The following is a 20707-nucleotide window of genomic DNA, read 5'->3' on the forward strand; positions in this document are numbered from 1 at the left end:
TGAAAAATTCTAAGACCTGGGGGCTTGAATGATATTGGTTTCCCGAACCAAATTGATAGGAATACCTCTGATGGACAAACCTGTAGAATCTTTTTTTTGGTCAGAGTTGTATTTGTTTTAATATAATTCTTAGTAAGGCATTTGCTTCTCACATTTGCACAGCTTCTGAAAAGACCAGCCTATCATACCTATCACAGAGGTAGTATCTCAAAGGTACTTACTTATTCTCAAAATTCATGATCTGAATTCTAAAGTTACCTATATGATTACCTGTAGTGTGTTAAGTAAATGGTGGATAAGCTGAGACAATTTGCTGACAAGATGATTCTGATTAAGAGGCACCAGTTGGCAAGCTTGGACAAGAAGAGTACTGACGTCCTACCAAAAAAAAAAAAAAAAAAAAAAAAAACAGACAATGAAAAGGTGCTATACCTGTTAGCCAAGAGAAGACCCGCCCCCAACACAGCCAAATGAGAAAATAAAAGTGAACGTTCACACTCAAAATGGGGAAAGATGAAATATGAGGCAGAGAGTAGGATGACAGCATAAAAATAGCATGTGCTAAAAAAGGAAAAGAATCAATATGATTTTTCTCAGGCTAAAGACTCCAGAATCTCTACATATGCAGAGACAGTACAATTAAATAACCAAAGAAAGGATTCCAGCATATAAACGCACACACTGAAATTAAAAATACCAAAGGGTAAGCAAACCAAATTTGCAATGTCACTGGGAAAATCAGAAATGACACTTGTACAAATTTCATGTAAAATTAGGAATTCTTTTTACCTATTTGCAAATCACACTATTCATTCACCTATTGATGTTTATTGAATTAAAAGGCTCTGAGCACCTTCTCTGTGTCACGTAGTGTGCCAGGTCTTTGGGCTCCAAACATGAACAGACATATTCCTGAATCTCAAAGAGCTCACAATCTAGTGAAAGAGACAGAAATACTATTCACAAATAATTAAAGTGAATTAGGTCCTGAAAGAATTCAGTACAAATTCTGCGGGAATACAGTAATTAGGGAGGTCTTGTGGAGGTGATTTTTAAGCAGAATCTGGAATGACCTGAAGGATGAGTAAAACTCTGCCAGACAGACAAGGCACCGAAAGACACAGCAAGCAAAGGGAATGGAGTGGGCAGGCTTGGAACAGGAATAGGTGTGGAACACCAGTATGTGCTTGAGGAACAGCAAGTTTTAAAATGACTGCACACAGGGCACAGAAGCAGGAGTGATGGGACATAAGACTGGAAAGTCACAAATTATATAAATAAAGCAAAAGTCCCCGACTCCTCCCTTAATTCCACTCTGCTCCCTAGTGACGCAAACTACTATTTTGTTGTAAACTCTCCCATACATTGTTTTGAACTCTTTGCATCTATAAATGTACATTTATGTTCAAGCCCTCCCCACCCTATATTGGTCTCATACTGTAACTTGCTTTGCCCAGTTACCAATATGTATTGGAGATCCTCCCAAATCAGAGTTTTACTTTTCTAATGAGATTCTTTTCCGCTAAAGAAAAGGTCACTCTGGCAGGAGAGCAAAGAATGGTTTGGAGAAGAGCTGGAAATAATAAGTTAGAGGAGACCAGTGGAACAATCCAGGAGAATCATCTTGCCTGAGGGCCTAAGGCTTTGGCAATGGGAATGGGGCGGGGCGGGGGGGGGGGGCGGTGGACTGAGAAACATTTCTGACATAGATTCTGAAGAATCCAGATTGGATAGGATCTGGGAGGAAGGAAAGGTGAAGAACCAGTGTCTGCACCTTTGCTCTGTGTGACTGGGCAGACTCCATGTTTGTGTGCGTTGGGGGATGGGACGGAGTGAGGATGTGGTGGGTGAGGATGGATGTGGGTGAGGATGTGGTGGGTGCATGGAGGATGTGGTGGGTGCATGGATGTGGTGGGTGCATGGAGACAATGAATGTGAGGATGTGGTGGGTGCATGGATGTGGTGGGTGCATGGAGACAATGAATGTGAGGATGTGGTGGGTGCATGGAGACAATGAACTAATTTTTAAGAACTGTCAAGTTTGAGGTGCCTGTGAGCACCAGAAAACAGTGGTAAGACTGGGTCAAGAGTTCAGGGAATTCAGTAGCATCCAAGGCCTGATGTGTGTGAATACTATTGCTCAGAGCCAAAGTACTTCAGAGAGTGCGGAGCTAGCATGGAGGAACAGAAAATGGCTGGGACTTTGAGACACTTTAGTTCCAATTCTAGCTCTGCCTTTTGCCAGCAATACGACACTGGACCTTTTTTGTGAGCCTCAGTATGTTTATCAGTAAAATAGACCTAATAATACCCACGTTCTAAGATCCCTAGAACCGTGTACGGTACAGTACAGTACGTGGTAGTAAGGAATTTTATACACAAAGTGCTCTGAATGCGGGGAGCGGAGGGACGGGAAGGTGGCACCAGAGATGACACCTGCAATGTTATCGGAGCAGAAGTCATCAAGCTGGGTTTTGAAAGAAGCTAGTTTGCCAGGCACGGCACAGTTCTTCCAGAAAGGGAGGGCGGAAAATGTGCCACGGACGGAGGCAGCAAACGAGCCTGCAACTAAGCACTGCGAAAAGGCTAGAGAGGCGGGCGGGAGCCACCAGCTAAGGTCCCTGAAGGGTGGGGCCGGGGCCAGCGGGCCTACCTCCGGGGCCACGCCGCTGCCCTCGCTGTAGTTCTCGGAGATGAGCTGGTCGAAGAGCAGGTGGAGCTCGGTGCGGCTGGAGCTGCTGTCATCCGGTCGCAGGGCGCAGAGCCTGGCTGACAAGCAGCGGAACCCATGGCCCTGCTCGAGGGGTGGCTCCCCCTGCGCCTCTTTCGCCGGTCCGCTCGTCAAAGAACCCGCTACTTGCGCCGCCGCCATCTTTCCTACGTAGGACCACAGGGAAATACTTCCGGGGTATTCCCCGCTTCCGCGCGCCAATCCCGGAAATGCCTGTTTCAAACCAGAACCCGAGGTGGGAGGGGTTCTGAGAATACAAAACGGATCCTCGGACTAGTACCCTGTGAATGTATATGAGAAATTATGTGGGAGACTTTTTCGCCGCCCACCTCTCCTTGAGCCCTGACGAAAAGTGGGGACTCTGCCCTCCCAGAGAGTTTGTTACTGGGCAGGGCTGACATTCCTGTTTCGTACTAAGCGTTTCAGATTCAGTCTGGGGTTGCAGGAAGGTCGCTGTGGAGGGGAGTGGCAGAAACTGCTAGTTCGACATCCTTCTCTTCTTACATCATATTGGAGCCCCTAATTTTTTCCCTAGACACAAAACCACCCTGAATAAAAACTGTGTTCCCCAGTATACTTTGCAGCTGGCCATGAATCCTGTAGATCTTAAAGCACCTAATCACACAGAAGTAATTTGGGAGTTCAAACTGAACCATGTAAAATATATCCTGCCTAAGGGTGACATGGTTGAGATTGGACACCCCAAGATCTCCTGAAACCTTAAAAGCAAGAAGCTGGAAAGGAAAATAGCCATTTAAAAAGCTGTGAACAGTTTTCAGTCACACCGGAAGTGAAGGCTTGAAATTTACATTTGGGCAGACTGGGAAAACCATCTCTAGGACGTTTGAGTTATGCGAACATAAAGCAAATTCTCACCCATAACTCTTAGGGAAACCCTTGAAGTCACCCAAATGTACATATTTTATCCTGTGAATAAAATACTTATGTTTAGCAATGAAAATTGGTGATACGCTTTAGAAGAGCTAGTTCTCTGAAAACTTTGGGATTTTGGGGGAGAAATACTTATTTTATTTTGAATTTAAATTTCATTATGTTTGTATATTATTTCTTCTTGGATGGGTGTATACATATGTATGTGTATTTGTGATACTCAAACATTTACTCAGAGAAGATCAGTAGCTGAGAACTAGTCACTGATTTTTTTTTTTTTTTTTGTGGCCACACTGTGCAGCATGTGGACTCTTAGTTCCCCGACCAGGGATCAAACTGTGCCCCCTGCATTGGAAGGGCAGAGTCTTAACCACCGGACAGCCAGGGAAGTCTCTAGTCACTGATGTTTTAGTTTGAATTCTCCTAAAGCAGAGCCTCAGGTGAGGTTGATATGTGAGTGATTTACTCAGGAATGAACAGGAAAGAAAGGGGAATCAACAAAACTATGTGCTATCCAGTTGCCCATTGCAAGGGGTGAATGATTGCTCAGTCCTCGGGACTTTTTGAGAAGCCTTACGGAATGCTCTCAGAACACCTGTCCTGAGGAGTGGAAGGGGGGAGCATATATCTGCCAGCCTTTGACCTCTGTTGTCAGGTGTTGCTCCACCAAGCATTAATTCTCCAGTGCTTCTGAGTTGAGCATGCATCAGTGTGTGATGGTTCCTGCAGGAGTCTCTTGTTGCATGGACAAAGAAGTCCTGAGGCAAAAGTGAGAGGTGTGGGCTACTAGGGTAGGAGTCTGACATGTTAGTTTGTGCTGACATGTAGTAGATGCAGGAGATAAACTGGTTCCTATAGCAATGATTAGGATAAGACTATAAGGCCAAGAGTATTTGAAGCAGTGCATAAGAGTTGTCCAACACACTGGGCTAGAAGGACTTGAGGCCTGGTCATCACCACAGTGAAGGTGGCATGAAAGAAACTGTGGAAAGGACCTAGGTTTGGTGTGGCTAATCTTAGGTTGAAATGTGGATGACCCACACTTAGTGTTATTCAAGACTGAAATGACTCAGAGATTGTGAACTATACCAGTCTGTTGAGTTCTGATGGAGTATACCCTTGTGGATGGCAGTGTGGTTTCTCCAAGGAAATGAACATGTCTACTCTCTGGTGATCACCAGCTGAAGGAAACGTATATCAAGCTCTCATAGAGGGCTTTGAAGGCCCCCGGCATTAGCTTGTATTTGGACATTAACCTCCAAACTGTGAAAAATCAGCGTTTGGCAAATGCCCTCCCAAGAAAATCTCCTCACACATCCTTACCTTTCCTCACTCTCAGTATTTTTATAATCTTACAGTGACTGAGGGGCTTTAAAGGGTGCTAAGTAAGTTCACAGATATTTCCTTTTATAAATTCTGCATAAGGGGATCTGGAGTCTCACTCTGGAATTTCATTTCTTTCATGTTTTGGAACCCTGTTAAGACTTCGCTTTTATTGCCTCATTAGGGTCTAGATCATCCTAACTAAGGTAGGCTTTACTTTACATCCCCCCCCCATTTCTAATTCACATCCTTATTTCCTTCAGAACATTGACCATAATGTGTAGTTATCTTCTTTATTTGTTTACTTGTTTATTACTTATTTCTTCTTATAGAATGTGAGCTTTGTGAAGGCACAGATAACATCTGTCTGGTTCACTACTGTATCCCCAGTGCTAGCACAGCACCTAGGATGTGACAGGCAACCCACAATACCTGTTGACAGAATAAATGAAGTTGCTATTATTATCAGAGCCCCCTATTTGCCATCTGTTGGTTGGTATGAAAATCAAATGTTCTGTAAACTGTAAAGTTCTATTAACCTTAGGATCCAAATGAGGTAGATATTATCATTTCTCCCTTTTTATAGCCAAAGAAAGTTTAAATGGTTGAAAGAGAAAAACTTTAAACAGTTTAAATGGTTTGTCAGCGGCAATGAAGGCAGTAAATTAGTCAACATCAGTCTACAACCTGGGCCAGTTGAATCTTAGGTCTGTGACTGTGAAACACATAGACAAGAAATTTCAAGTCTATTTTAACCTCCCACATTTCATAACGGAGAAAACAGGAGAGAGGGGCTGGCTTTCAGTATCCGGATGAACTGTGAGAGGCCAGGAAGGAGGATTGGCCTTGTGTTCTGTTCTAGAGTCTTAGAAAATTAGGACTAAGAGTCATTAGCCTATCAATTTGACAATAATAATAATCATTTAGTCAACATTTACTTAATGTTTCCCACGTGTCAGGCACTATTCCAAGCACTTTACACGAACTAACTGTTTCTACCTTTGCAGCTCTATGAAGTATTGGGTTGGCCAAAAATTTCGTTTTTGGCCAACCTAATAGATCCTGTTATATAGATCAGGAAACTGAAACACAGAAAGGTTAGGACACTTGCTGAAGGCCACACAGTTGTGTGGTGGGCCCGGGTTTGAAATTCAAAGTTGGATCTCCTAACCACTATGCTATTGATATAACTTATAGGCCTTAGAATGTGACATGGAAGTATAGTTAAGGCCCTGACACTTACCTGCTATGTGACTTTGAACAAATTACTTAATTTCTTCGAACTTCAGTGTCCTCATAGGTAAAATGGTAGTGAGAAGAAGCATTGTCACAAGGTCGTTGTAAGGATAAATTAGATGATACTTGTGGGACGTATAACACAGTCCTTGTTGCATAGCAAGTGTCCAACAAATGTCATCTCTCCCCCACCGCCACCTCCTCCTCCTATCACCCCTCACCAAATAAATTAAGTAGTATGGGTACTTTTAATGATGATGATTTTTTTGGGGGGGGGTGGTTCGAAGGCCTCTCACTGTTGTGGCCTCTCCCATTGCGGAGCACAGGCTCCGGACGTGCAGGCTCAGCGGCCATGGCTCACGGGCCCAGCCGCTCCACGGCATGTGGAATCTTCCTGGACCAGGGCACGAACCCGTGTCCCCTGCATCGGCAGGCGGACTCTCAACCACTGCGCCACCAGGGAAGCCCAATTATGACGATTTATTAAAAGAAACGATTATTTTCCCTTCCCCACCACATCCCTTGTCATCTCCATCCACGGGCCCCCATTTTCATCTGTCTTCCTGGGCAAGGAGTTTCAAATAGTCACATCTTTGAAGACAGGAACTCCAGGAAGGGATGAACAACTATTAGAGAAGGATGGCCCTTAGGATGTCTTCATCTGCGAAATGGACAAAAAAATTAGGCATGAGACCTGCTGTTTGGGGGACCTGGATCCACAGAATACAATTGAGAGGCAAGAGTTCCCAGTTCTGGGAATCAGTAAGAACCTGCCAGGAACCAGCAAGGCCGTAAGCACCCCAAGGATTGTGGGTGGATAGGAAAAATAATACATTCTGAACACAAGCAAGTTATTTTTAAACTATGTGTTGATTCTGTTGTGTTCAGTACAACTTAATTTATAATCAAAACTGAATCCTTGTAGCTTTCTATTATGCATTTTTTTCAATCAATGGCTATTGACAATAAAGGAAATACCATGTGAGGCCCCTGAAATATTTTTATAGTAAAAGGGTTCTTATAGTATAATATGACAATGTGCACCTACGGCTTAAAATTAGCATACTCCTTGGTCATCAATTATACACCTTATTCCAAGGAGGTTCATAAGGGCATATATACCAATTCAGTATTCACTACAGCCATATTAATGATGTAAAAAATAAGAAATATATTAACTGTGTATTAATGGGGTTGGTAAGTATATGAACATACATGTGTATGAACATATGTGCATGAACATACATGCACATATGGAGCACACGTGAAGGGTATTAAAGATGATGGGATAGAAACATCAGTGTTGATATTAAACGTTGTTCACTAACTATTTCTTTTTTTTTTCTTTCTGGGCCGCACTGTGCAGCTTGTGAGATCTTAGCTCCCCAAACAGGGATCGAACCCGCGAACCCGGGCCCTTGTCAGTGAAAGCTCAGAGTCCTAACGACTGGACCGCCAGGCAATTCCCTCACTAGCTATTTCTAAGTGAAATAATCAAGAAATCAAAATAGGTACAAGATGATCTCTTTTTTTTTTTTTTTTTTTTTGGCGATACCTGGGCCTCTCACTGTTGTGGCCTCTCCCGTTGCGGAGCACAGGCTCCGGACATGCAGGCTCAGCGGCCATGGCTCACGGGCCCAGCCACTCCGCAGCTTGTGGGATCTTCCCGGACCCGGGCACGAACCCGTGTCCCCTGCAACGGCAGGCGGACTCTCAACCACTGCGCCACCAGGGAAGCCCAGATTATCTCATTTTTTAAATAAATATTATATATGTGTGCATGTGTTATAATGTGTACCAAAGTGTTAAGCAAACATCATTTTGGGGTGGAGGGTTATGGGTGATTTTTATCTTTTTTTTTTCCTCAAATAGTCTGATCTTTCTCTAGGATATACCGGATAATGAAATTATTTTAAAGATTTGGAAACCACCATCCTGTGATAGGTGCTTCTTTTTCTTGGGAAGGGTGGGTGATGAGGAAGAGGCCACAGAGAGACTGGCTTCCATCCCACTCATTTCTGGAAGGTCCTATTGGGGCCAAGCATACCGCCTGCCTGGTTTGGACATGGTTTGAGGAAGCAGGGAAGGGCCTGATGTTTTTACCTGTCCTTAGTCCGAGACACATTCGTGGCCACAACCATTCCTGACGCAGTGCTCCTCTGGACCACAGTCCCAGTCACCACTGCAGAGCTCAACGCAGGTGCCTACGTTAGAACAGACCAGCTGAACACCGCCATGCTATAGCCACAGGTGCTAGAGAGGCCAGCCCTTGATTAAGGAGCCAATTCCACTTTCTTCTTTTGGTTCAATCCATAGTATAATTTATAAATGATTACTTGCAAAATAACACTCATTAACATTTTATATGTTTCAGTGAAAAACTATGCATTCACACAATCTCAACAAAGTAAGGCCTACTTTAAAGAAGGGGATAATTGTGTCTGTGGAGGGGAAGTGCAAAGAAGTCCACTTCAATGTCCTCACTTCTCCTCTCTGCAGGGAAAGGGGCAGAGAAGGGGAGACTCACATTTACCAAATGGCAGCAAGGGTGCCCTGCAGTCACCTTGTGCAGTGAGTCTGACTGGCCCCATTTTATGAGTGGCAGCTGGGGTGCACAGAGGTGACTCTCCTACCAGTCAGTACAGAAGTGGGAACCAACCCAGACCCGCCTGGCCCCTAGGCCATGCCCCCTCTGCCATCCCACAGGGTGAAACTGACCCTGACATGAAAAGCACATCTCCAGATTTCAAGGAGTCACTCCTGACCTGAGTGGAGGCTCCCCATGTTCCCAGAGCCTCAAGGTTAGTCTTTGAGGGCCAATGAAATAGGTCCAAGAAGCTAGTTAAGACCCCCCCCCCAAGGGTTTCTAACAAAATGTGTGCAGAGCTCTGGACGAACGTGTGCTGTGCTTGGGTTGGTTACTCAGCTGTGATCAGGAGATTCTCTACCTGATTCTGTCTCTGCACCTCTCTGGGCCTTTGTTTTCTCATATGTAAAAAGAAGCCCTTGGATCCAACAGAGGTGGATGAAGTTCACTCTCCGGTGTCAACTCCAATCAATAGAGGTGGCTATTCTGATGCTGGGTTGAGAAGCGCTGGGACACCTTGTCCAGGCTCAAAGAGAAAGAGTGCTATGATTGATTAGCAATGTCTGAGGATGTAAGATGGGGGCCTGGTGGGATGTCTACAATGTACCTGCAGACCTCAAAGAAGATCAACACCATCCCTCTATGCTTTTATTAGCCGTTGTTGGTTTATGGTAAGAGAATTGGGAGACTTCTTGTCTCCACTCACAGTAGTTTGGTCACTCATTAACATCTGTTGATTTCTTACTATGTACAAAGCACAGCGGTAAGTTATTCAGGAAGTACGAAGATGTAAGATCGGGTTATTGCCTTCAAGCAGCGTAGAGTCTAACAATGGAGATAGGATTTATGTTTAAAGTACTAAAAGCAAAGGAGTATGTGACATGTGCCCTGAGAGAGGTTTATCCAAAGGACTAAAGGAGCTCAGAAAAGAGAGGACATTACTTCTAATTAATCAGGAAATCTGAGTCTTGAAGTATGGAAATCTTTTAAGGGCAGAATTGAGATGGATGGTAGAGAAGAGAAAAGAATTACTAGCCAAAGTTCACAAAGGGAAAATGCAACAGGGTGGGACTAGGGAGAGGTGCATGAGGCACCCAGGGCACAAAATTTAAGGAGGCACTTGTGCAATCCTGGGGGTGAGCACCTCCCTAAATTTTGTACCCTATATGACTCATCTCCTCACTCTTAACCCGGAAGAGTAGCAAATGGAAGGCTGGATAAGTATTAGGGAACATTTGGAAGTTAAGGCAGAAAGGTAAGCAGGGGACAGAGTTACAGAGGGCAGATCTTGCGGATCTGAGAAGTTGAGATTTCATTTGGTAGGTCAAGAGAGGGATGTGATGGCTGTTTACTTATGAAGATTATCTGGTGTGAGAGCATAGAATAGACCAGGATTCCACAAGCAAGCAAACTTAAGAGGGAAGAGAGGGGCAGGGAGAGCTGTCAGGAAACGATTGCACTGGCCCAAGCATGGAGTAATCAGGACTGGAAATACAGTGTGGCAATGGGGGTTGGAAAGGAAGGAACATGTGTAAGAAACAATTTCAAAGAATGAATGGTATTTGGGAACCGATTTAATGTAGTGCAAGGAGAACAAAGAAGAGACAAGTTAGAGTTGAATCCAATGACATTTAGGGAGAAGAAGATAGTGACGATAATGTAAGAGAGAAGAAAGTTGGAGGATTGATGGAGTGACAAACAATGTCAGATGCTGCAGAGGTTAAAGACTCTGGCTACTGAAGAGAGTCAAGTGATTTGTCAAGAAGATCTGGCAGAGCGATGGGGACAGCAATGGAGACTACAGTCAGTCTTCAAGGGATTAAGGAGTGAGTTATGGGGAAGAAAGGGGAGAATGAAGGTTACCCCTTTGAGAATGTTGGTGGTAAAAGGAAAAAAAGAGATTGGGATGATTCATGGTTCACATATTGAAGAAAATGTTTTCTCTAGGCGATCCAATTTATTTGCAGCAAGAGACAAAGAAACTGGTGGAGAGAGAGACGCCAGGGAGATGGAGGGTGGCTGATGAGGGTGCAGAAGGCTCCCCTTTTGGAGAGTCTAGATGGAGGGGTGACCCAGGGAAAAGAGGGGAGAAAGTAAAAGCAGAAGCAGAGAGATTCTACAGTCAAGGTGGGTCCCTGCAATGGCTCCTTGACAGGAATATCTTCCCGTCTCTCCTTTCTTCCCCTCCTGCCCCTGCACCCACTGGTCCCCGATGGCTTACTTTCTGGCTCCCTCATACAAAAAAGGACGGGGCTACCTTCTGCATGGACTTACCCAGAAGTTTCAAGGGTCTCATGGCAGCCTGAAGCTCCTGTACCTCTGAGCTGAGGGCAACGAGGGTCACAAGGAGGAGGAAGCCTCCCAAATTCATGCTGCTGTCGGAGGTCTTTGGTAAAGATGCAGCAGGGCTGAGAACAGCTGAAATTTATCCTCTTCTGCCCCCTGAGCTGGGATGAAATGCCAAGGGTGGGGCTAGAGTCTGTGGGAGCCTAAGCCCCGCCCAGAAGCTGACATGTCCGGAGAACACACATCATGTATACTTTGGGTTATGCCACATTGTTACCTAAGCAAGTCTCTGAGCCAAGGGAACACCCTCCTCTGACTGACAAATATGACTCCTAAACCAGGAAAGCAGTGAGTGACTGAGAAAGAAGGTGAATTGGGATACTTTCATTCACTCATTCCTTTTTCAACACAAGTATCAGTTGTCTTCTCTGGGCCAGGCACATGCTGGGCATGAGGAATATGTCCTTACAGTGCTTACAATGTAGGAACTGGGCGCTAGCTGGTGGAGGTACAGCCTGCTCTTTCACTTCACCCCTCCTTGTTCTGGGCCCTGACACCTCTGGTCTAGAGGGCAGGGAGAGACAGTAGGAGAGGCAGCAAGGGTGCTCTTAGGTCACCTGCTGGTGGTAAGGAGGCGACTCTAGTCTCCTTCTGGCTTGGTCTGATTCTTTCTACTCCTGGGCACCAGGCAGACGTGGTGGCCTTTGCCTGTATGATACGTGTAATTGTCTTGGGATGGAGTTCCACCTCTTCTTATCCACCTTCATTTCTGAAGACCCAATTTCCTGATATACGTGTTAAACTCTTCCAGAATGTCTCCCATCATGAAGCACTGGGGTGGGGGTGGGGTGCGACTGCAGTAACCAACCAGCTAGGCAGTGAATTTCATTTCCCCCCTTCTTGTACACACTCCTACACTAGGGGAGTGATTCTCTGAAACAAGTGCTCCCCTTGGTTTTCTGGAGGGATAGGCCCTCTTCCCTCCCCAGTAGCAGCAGGGATGGGGGAGAGGCATGTATGAATTCTGGCCATCAAAACTGTGTTTCATACAATGTCTATCTTAATGTGAGATGAGGACGACTGGGCTGGTTGGTAATGGCAGGACCAGTTTGTAACCTCTTAATAAGGCCCTGGGGAGCTGGTTGACTTCTCTTTACAAAGCACAGTACTTGACGTTTCCCCAGGGCCCCTGGTTCCTAATTCTGGGGCTACAGGAAGAGAGCTGCCCTGTTATGCTCCATTTGTCACAGTTCCTGAAATGCACCAGTTAGAGGTCCTTTGGGCAAACAACTGACCTCACAAAGTGCTAATACCCCTAGGTGGGTTAAGGAGTACATTTATGGGTTATTCATTATGTAATTTTGCAAACTACCTTAACTCGATCCTGCCTATCCCAACGCTGAGATTGGTTGCTGTCTAATTTCTGTAACAGGGTAAGAGCCAGAAAGAAACTTTTAGAGATGCTGAACGCTGACAAGAATATCAATCCATATGTAATTCCAAATATTTTAAAATGTTACAAAAAAGTTTAAATTGCACAAAACTCAAAGGTATGTCAAAATTAAATTCATTTCCTTTTAGATGTCCTCTTTTCTGATTTTATTTTGGGTACTCTTTTGCTGGTTCCCTAAGCTGGTTCCCTTAGTTTGTCCTTTCGGTTACTCGAAGCTGAGTGGGGCCTTCAGAGTCTTGGTAATGAGGCCCTCGTCTTCCCTGGATTTACCTTGGCATGCAGTTATTTGGTGCTGTCAGCTAAGTAGACATTTAAGCCTTATAGTTTTATAAAGCCTAAAGAAAATTTTGTCTTGTGACAAAAAAAATCTCACCAAGACCGGTAATCTGAATTGAAGCCCACTCCAGATGTGAGTGAAGGGCGTAACAACTCCCAAATGCCATTTAGTGAGCACTGGCTTCATTCCAGGCTAGGTTCTTTACCGACCTCCTCACACTTAATCCTAACAAGGCTGTGAGGTGGTCTGTTGGTTAGGAGTCTGATTGCTAAAAGAGGGAATTTAGTATGAAAATGCAAGGGTGTCATTTCTGCTTCACTTTCTTTTTTAAAAAAATTATTATTTATTTAAATTAATTAATTTATTTCTGGCTGCGTTGGGTCTTCGTTGCTGTGCGTGGGCTTCCTCTGGTTGCGGCGAGCGGGGGCTACTCTTTGCTGCGGTGCGCAGGCTTCTCATTGTGGTGGCTTCTCTTGTTGCAGAGCACGGGCTCTAGGCATGCGGGCTTCAGTAGTTGTGGCTCGCGGGCTCTAGAGCGCAGGCTCAATAGTTGTGGCACACGGGCTTAGTTGTCTGCAGCATGTGGGATGTTCCCGGACCAGGGCTCGAACCCGTGTCCCCTGCATTGGCAGGTGGATTCTTAATCACTGAGCCACCAGGGAAGTCCTCTGCTTCACTTTCACATCTACTTCATCTTTCTTTCTCTGCTGACCATCTTCCTCTGTTTTTCAAACCATATGGTAGGGGGAATGTTACCTCCCCTGAGCCCTCAAGTTCAAGATGAGTCCAGAAAGTACTAGATTTTCCCAATCACAAATTTAAAATGCCCGAGGAGAGAATCTTCTTGGCCTGGTTTGAGTCAGATGTCACCCGCACCCCCCAAACTGACAATACAAACAAAGCTGTTGAGGGCTCTGTGTGTGTGTTTGTGTAAGGGTGTATGTGTGTGAGCGTGTGTGTGTGTTGCGGTGGTATTCAGGGAGCAATTGTAATTAGGAAGACACACAACATTGTTTCCAATACAGACAGGATTATTGCCATTTTACAGATGAGAAAACTAAGTCACAGAGAGATTTAGTAACGTACCCCAGATGACAGTTAAAAGGCAGAGCCAAGCTCAAACTCCAAAAGTAGTGCTCTTCTCTAGAACACGTTACTATCAGGTTAGGTCCAAATTCTTAGAAAATAATTTTGATTCCTCTCGGTGGCACAGATGAATGAGCTTTTTTTAAAAAATTAATTAATTTATTTTATTTGTTTTTGGCTGCATTAGGTCTTTGTTGCTGTGCTCGGGCTTTCTCTACTTGCGGAGAGCGAGGGCTACTCTTCGCTGCGGCGTGTGGCCTTCTCATTGCAGTGGCTTCTCTTGTTGCAGAGCACGGGCTCTAGGCATGCAGGCTTCAGTAGTTGTGCCATGTGGGCTCAGTGGTTGTGGCACGCAGGCTCTGCAGTTGTGATATTTAAAGGATGCTTCTCCTTTAAATGAAAGGAACTCTGTATTATTGGGCATTCATTATGTGCCCAGCAAGACACCGTGGTGAGTACGGGTGTATGCAGGAGCATAGGAGGCTGGTGAGAAGTGTGGGGAGTGTAGCTGGAGGCTGAGCGTGTGAGCAGATGCAGAGGTGGCACTTGAGATGTCTGCTTGCGTTTTTTCTTCGTATACGATGTCTCATGCCCCCGACTTTCCCACTCCCTTCCCCTTCTTGTCTTTGTACCGGGTCCTGACTTCCTCCTCCTGACAGTAACAGGTAGTTGCTGACAGGACTCTCCAATCGCCTTGCGAGTTTTTTTTTTTTTTTGGCTGCTTTTGGTCTTTGTTGCTGCGCGCGGGCTTTCTCTAGTTGCGGAGAGCAGGGGCTACTCTTCGTTGTAGCCTTTTCATCGCGGTGCCCTCTCTTGTTGCAGAGCACAGGCTCTAGGCGCGTGGGCTTCAGTAGTTGTGGCACGCGGGCTCAGCAGTTGTGGTGCACGGGCTTAGTTGCTCCACGGCATGTGGGATCTTCCCAGACCAGGGCTCGAACCCATGTCCCCTGCATTGGCAGACGAATTCTTAACCACTGCGCCACAAAGGAAGCCCACCTTGCGAGTTCTGAGGGCAGCCCCGGCAGCTCTGTGTTGAGCATGTGGAGGAGGACGCGCCCCCCTCCCCACACGCCCCACCCCCGCACGCACATCACGCTGCTGAGTGGCGTCTCCTTTGATGACAATGCAGATGGGCAGAGATGCGCTCTTCCCTTGTGCGGCCACCCCCTGCCTGGCCTTCCAGAGACTTCCACTGCAGCTGGGGCACCAGGCCTCTGTCTCCACCCACCACCCCTCCTCTCCCTGACTCCTGGATTCCTGTCATTAGGAGAGGGTCTTCTTGAAGTTGTCTCCCACTCATGGGCCAGAGAAAATGATTAGAAAACAAGCCAGAGCTGCAGCCCCTTGTCTATCCTGACTCTCAGGAGCCCACACCTGTTCCTTGGACCTGGCCGGTTCAGCAAGGTCCATTTTCTGCAACTGTGAGCCCCTGAGGGGTGAGGATTGGCTGACCTGCGCAGCCTGACCGTGCGGGCCAGCCCTCCCCAGGTGTGCCTGGGTTGAGATCAATATAAACACCGCTCCAGGCAGCAAGAGCCCCTGCAGCTGTGCCTGACGCCATATTCTCTGCCCCGTCAGCCGTGTCGGGGCTGGGCTGATGGGTGGGAGTGAGGGGCTATGCCTTTGTGGGTGGCCCGGTGTGAGTGGGGCTCTGCTGGACTTTCTGCAGGAGTTGCCAGGCTGCCACCTGCTAAAGAAGAGGATGTGTCACCCATAACTGCCGCTGGAATTTCTCCCCGGGCACAGGTGAGGAAAGAAAAAAGCAGTGGGGACCTGGACAAGAGGGTTATCTCAGGCAGGGAAATGGAAAGATTCCAGAAGAGCGCCCGGGGCCAGGACAATCCTGGCTGGCCTGCAGGCACCAAGTCGGCAGGCGTGCTGTTGCTGGTGTGGCTCCATGGCCCTTCCTGTAGGCTTTCAAGTCCTTGTACATATTCAGGTGTTTTACCTGGGAAGGGTGGGAACAGTTCAGCAGCAGCTGGCCTGGGGCTCAGCTCACGTTTACTCACAGACGCCTCGGCACGGTCCCCTAGCTTTGCAATGAGGACTCTCCTTGCCGTGGGGTGGGGGGTGGGGGGCTGCTGGCTGCATGGGAGACGATTCCCCACCTCTGACCAGCTTCAGAATTGTTTACCACTGGAGCAAGTACCCTGATAGGGTTTTCCTCTGTATAACTGGTGGGTTCTTTTTTTTTTCTTTTTTGGTTCAAGGTAGATTTTATTCCTCTTTTTTGTATTTATAGATATAAGCATGGAAACAATTCATTCATATAAATACATTTATGTGAAGGGAATAACTCTTTTCTGTTTTTTTTAATTTTATTTATTTTTAAAAATTTTAAATTTAATTTTATTTATTTTTCTATACAGCAGGCTCTTATTGGTTATCTATTTTATACATATAAATGTATACATGTCAATCCCAATCTCCCAACTCCTCCCACCACCACCACCCCCACGGCTTTACCCTCTCGGTGTCCATACGTTTGTTCTCTACATCTGTGTCTCTATTTCTGCCCTGCAAACTGGTTCATTTGTACCATTTTTCTAGGTTCCACATATATGCATTAATATACAATATTTGTTTTCCTCTTTCTGACTTACTTCACTCTGTAGAACAGTCTCTAGATCCATCGACGTCTCTACAAATGACCCAATTTCATTGCATTTTATGGCTGAGTAATATTCCATTTTATATATGTACCACATCTTTATCCATTCGTCTGTCTCTGGGCATTTAGGTTGCTTCCATTACCTGGCTATTGTAAATAGTGCTGCAAAGAATATTGTGGTGAATGTGTCCTTTCGATTTATGGTTTTCTCTGGGTATATGTCCAGTAGTGGGATTGCTGGATCATATGGTAATTCTATTTTTAGTTTTTTAAGGAACCTCCATAATGTTCTCCATAGTGACTGTATCAATTTACATTCCCACCAATAGTGGAAGAGGGTTCCTTTTATCCACACCCTCTCCAGCATTTGTTGTTTGTAGATTTCCTGATGATGCCAATTCTAACAGGTGCGAGGTGATACCTCATTGTAGTTTTGATTTGCAATTCTCTAATAATTAGTGATGTTGGCTTAGGGTAAGGATTAGGGTTAGGGATAGGGTAAGGGTTAGGGAATGGGTACGGTTTAGGGAAAGTGTTAGGGTACGACAGTGGGTTACGGTTAGGGTATGTGTTAGGGTATGGGTTAGTGTACGGGTTAGGATTAGGGTACGGGTTAGGGTAAGGCTTTGGGTAAGGGTTAGGGTTAGGGTAAGGGAACGGGTACGGTTTAGGGTACAGGTTAGGGTACGACAACGGTTTAGGGTTAGCGTACGTGTTAGGGTACGGGTTAGGGTTAGTGTACGGGTTAGGGTTAGGATACGGGTTAGGGTAAGGCTTCGGGTAAGGGTTACGGTTAGGGTTAGGGTTAAGGTTAGGATTAGGGAACGGGTACGGTGTAGGGTACATATTATTGTACGACAATGGTTTTGGGTTAGCGTACGTGTTAGGGTACGGGTTAGTGTTAGTGTACGGGTTAGGATTAGGGTACAGGTTAGGGTAAGGCTTCGGGTAAGGGTTACGGTTAGGGTTAGGGTTAGGGAACGGGTACGGTGTAGGGTACATGTTAGTGTACGACAACGGTTTAGGGTTAGCTTACGTGTTAGGGTACGGGTTACAATCATCCCCTGTGAGCTCTGCAGCGTGTGGAACCTGGATCAAGACACAGGTAATTGCAAGCGTAATCCCTGATAGGCAGCTGACCTTTCTGGATGATATTGGCCTGAGGTTAGCATTGAGTAATGTTGTATTTTCATATAAGCTCTCTGAGCCAAAAGAAATAGCTTGTTCCACCTAATATTCAAAACTACTAAAGAACGGAGGCCACTTTGAGTGACAGAGAGAAAGGAGGTAGAAACCAAGGGACCTGGTATTTATTGGGCATTTCTATGTGCCAGGTTTTATAAACACACACATACACTAATACACATACATGTATTTTGAATAATATATATATAATTATATTGTATATTGAATAATATAATTCTACCTATAATATATACATATAATTATTTCTATATACACACACACACACACACACACACACACACACACACACACATTATCTCCACTCCTTTTAAAGATCAAAAATACTCTCAGGGTTTATCTCCATTTCATACATGGGGAGATAATAACTTCCCCAGGTTCACACATCTTCTTAATTACCCGAGTCTTTCTGACTCCAAATCCTAAGCTCTCTCGTCCATCCAACACTGTTTATGCCTTTTCGTTACACATTCCCACTCACTATATTCTAGACCCGAATATTAATATTACAGGACTCAAGGCTTGATCTAAGAATGGGCACTGGTACCTCTCGTCTTCTCCCCCCAGCGTCCATGGAACGCTCTAGAATTCCTCACTGGGTCACACTACTTGAACTGCTAACAAGTAGAAATTCCCTTGGGTAAATAAGCCTCCTGTCATGTTCAGATGGAAGGAAAACCCCATTTCTGAGTATCATAGCTTTTTTCCCTCCTTCTACCTTGTACAGAATCCTCAGACCTCCCTTTATTACAGGTTCTCAGAAATGTGGATCCAGCTTTTTGTATAAGTTTTCATTTTTCCTTTTGTAAAACTGTTTGGAAGAACTTTTATTTTGCAAGGATGGCTCTATCTGACCACTAGGATAGGCCTACTCAACCCATGAGCGTCAGACTTACTGGGTAAATGACTTTACCAAACTCATTTCTTCTTCCTAGGAACACAGTAGATTACAGCTCCCAGCTTTCCTTGCAGCTGGCCATGGCCATGTGACTGAATTCCAGGCAATGTGAGCGGAGGTGATGTGCCCCACTTCTGGGGCAAAGCCCTTAACTCCCCTCCCCACCCCAAACCCATGCCATCCTTCCTCTTCTTCCTATTGTTAGCCCGAAGCACTTAGGCAAGTGATCCTGGAAGCCAAATGTTGAGGTTGATGAAACCACAATATGGAAGGAGCCCGTTTACCATATTACCACTTGGAGGAAATCTGCCTGCAGTTCAAGAATACCCATTTTGGATTTCACACCAGGGAGGAATAAACCATAACTGAGTTAAGCCAGTAAGATTTGGGGATTTATTGGTTGCGGCAGCTAATTAATACAATGTGAACTCTAGTCACATCACTCTCTCTCTCTCTCTCTCTCTCTCTCTCTCTCTTTTTTTTCGTATTTTGGCCACGTGGCACGTGGGATGGTTCCCTGACCAGGGATCAAACCCGGGCCTCTGCAGTGAAAGCACCAAATCCTAACCACTAGGCCACCAGGGAACTTCCCTAGTCACAAAACTCTTGACAAATCCATTTAATCTCTTGCCCCTAACCACCCCCTGCACCTCCCCCCAACCATCCGACACACACACACACACACACACACACACGCACGCACGCACTCCACTGCTAAAGAGAAGGGCTATTTTGGGGGGGGCGGAATTCCAGTTTCTTAAAGTCACTATTATTTTTCCTGAATAGTGATGATAGTGCAGGCGTTATGGAACACTACATTCTTCTTGCATTTAAGAAGTACCAGCCTATGCTATAATTCAGATGTGATTTCATTCCTTCCTTATAGGCTGTGAGGCTCAACGACTTTGGGGTGACCCTATTGTGCATTTTATTGGCATAGGAGAGGGAATATTTGTGAGCCCTGGGATTTCAGCATGATATTGAGAAAGTGGAGTTCAGTGAAGAGGAGAAAAAGGGTGATGTAGACAAATATTTTGGAGTTGGACCAGCTGGAAATAAGTACAGAGTTTTGGGCCACCAGTGACTTTCCATTGCACAGATCCAAATGTACCAGCCAGAAAGCACTGCTTCCCCAGGCATCTCATGTAGACTTTAGACTCCAGGAACATTGCAATCCATGGTCAGGTGAGATGGTGCTATTCTCACAACCCAACCTTAGAGGTTCCCTCTTTACCTCTCAAAGTTTCAGGAGGACCCAGCACGCATAGCCTCTCTGTTAGGGACTAATTAGCTTGGCACAGAGACTGTGTAATTGATCCAGGTCTTTCAAGTGCTTGGTCGTCCAAATGTTAACACAGATCCTGTAACAAGTCACTAACCAAGTGTTAGGAAACCCTGCAGTGTCAATTCCTAAGGCCCCAACACTATGAGGGCTTCCCACTGTGGGAGGGTGGGGAGTACGACAGCTTTCAAAGTGGTTGGCTGGAATTAAATTTGCAGATAAATATGCATCCTGCATTTTTATTTTTGGAGGTCGTATAGTATAAGAAAAAGAGAGAGTTTTGGAGCCACTACAATCTGGATTTAAATGCAGGTTCCACTACATCCTGGCCACATGGCCTTGACAATTAACCTATGTTTCTTCATCAAGAGTTAGAGGCTCAGCATTCTCAACTCAGGGCTGTCCTAAGGATAAGGAAATAATGTAGGGGAAATATCTAAAACTGAAAAATATATCAAATAAAATATTTTCCTTCTCCTTTAAATGTTTCCTTACTCTCGGTTGGGTTTGAAACTCCTAAAAGTAAGAGGCTATTCTTTACAACCTCTATGGAGCATTTGGTACCAAGAAAAGAACCACGATCTAGTTGTCACTCCTTTGGGCATCATCCTCCAGACTGGGGGCCCAATAGGCTCTCTGCTACTTTACTAAGTCCTGAGATGATTCGTTTGGGGGGCATGCTAGCTCTCCATTCCTTGTGCCCTGCTCAGAGGGTCCCAGTAGTAGGTGATGTTCAGACTACGTGAGTGGCATTATCCAAGTTTCAGAGTGTGTGTGGTAGACCACAGGAAGCTTGGTTGGAGTCCTGGAGTGAGGTGAGATGGGGGTTGGAGCCAATCAGAG

General features: G+C 45.4%; 1 protein-coding gene and 2 long non-coding RNA genes across 22 annotated transcripts in view; 1 reads left to right on the plus strand and 2 right to left on the minus strand.

The window, feature by feature from the left end:
• The window catches only part of HEATR6 (HEAT repeat containing 6), a 130071-nt gene extending 127176 nt beyond the window's left edge, over positions 1 to 2895 (minus strand). For 9 of the 19 annotated variants that reach the window (XR_012328521.1, XR_012328519.1, XR_012328522.1 and 6 more), the window contains exons 1-2: positions 2654 to 2894; positions 271 to 378 (exon numbers count right to left, since the gene is read on the minus strand). Coding sequence is in view for 9 of the 19 variants with exons in the window: in XM_019945328.3 (XP_019800887.2) it covers positions 271 to 378; positions 2654 to 2872 (327 nt within the window). In the remaining 10 variants the exon portion in view is untranslated. Of the gene's footprint in view, positions 1 to 270; positions 379 to 2653 lie in introns of those variants that run through there. The other 10 variants (XR_012328516.1, XR_012328517.1, XM_073797395.1 and 7 more) reach the window with 4 other exon arrangements.
• A 3751-nt stretch (positions 2896 to 6646) lies between these two features.
• Positions 6647 to 11393, minus strand: LOC109551733 (uncharacterized). The gene is made up of 2 exons (XR_004523850.2): positions 11043 to 11393; positions 6647 to 6842 (listed from the first exon to the last, which is right to left on the minus strand). It is a non-coding gene; the product is annotated as an uncharacterized lncRNA (long non-coding RNA).
• Positions 11310 to 18936, plus strand: LOC141277289 (uncharacterized). 2 transcript variants are annotated; one of them, XR_012328384.1, is made up of 3 exons: positions 11310 to 11422; positions 15540 to 15616; positions 18788 to 18936. It is a non-coding gene; the product is annotated as an uncharacterized lncRNA (long non-coding RNA). The 2 variants fall into 2 exon arrangements; XR_012328385.1 differs by lacking the exon at positions 11310 to 11422 and adding an exon at positions 12402 to 12604.
• Positions 18937 to 20707: the final 1771 nt, after the last annotated feature.

Source organism: Tursiops truncatus, chromosome 20 (assembly GCF_011762595.2).
Source record: "Tursiops truncatus isolate mTurTru1 chromosome 20, mTurTru1.mat.Y, whole genome shotgun sequence".
NCBI classification, from domain to species: Eukaryota; Metazoa; Chordata; class Mammalia; order Artiodactyla; family Delphinidae; genus Tursiops; species Tursiops truncatus.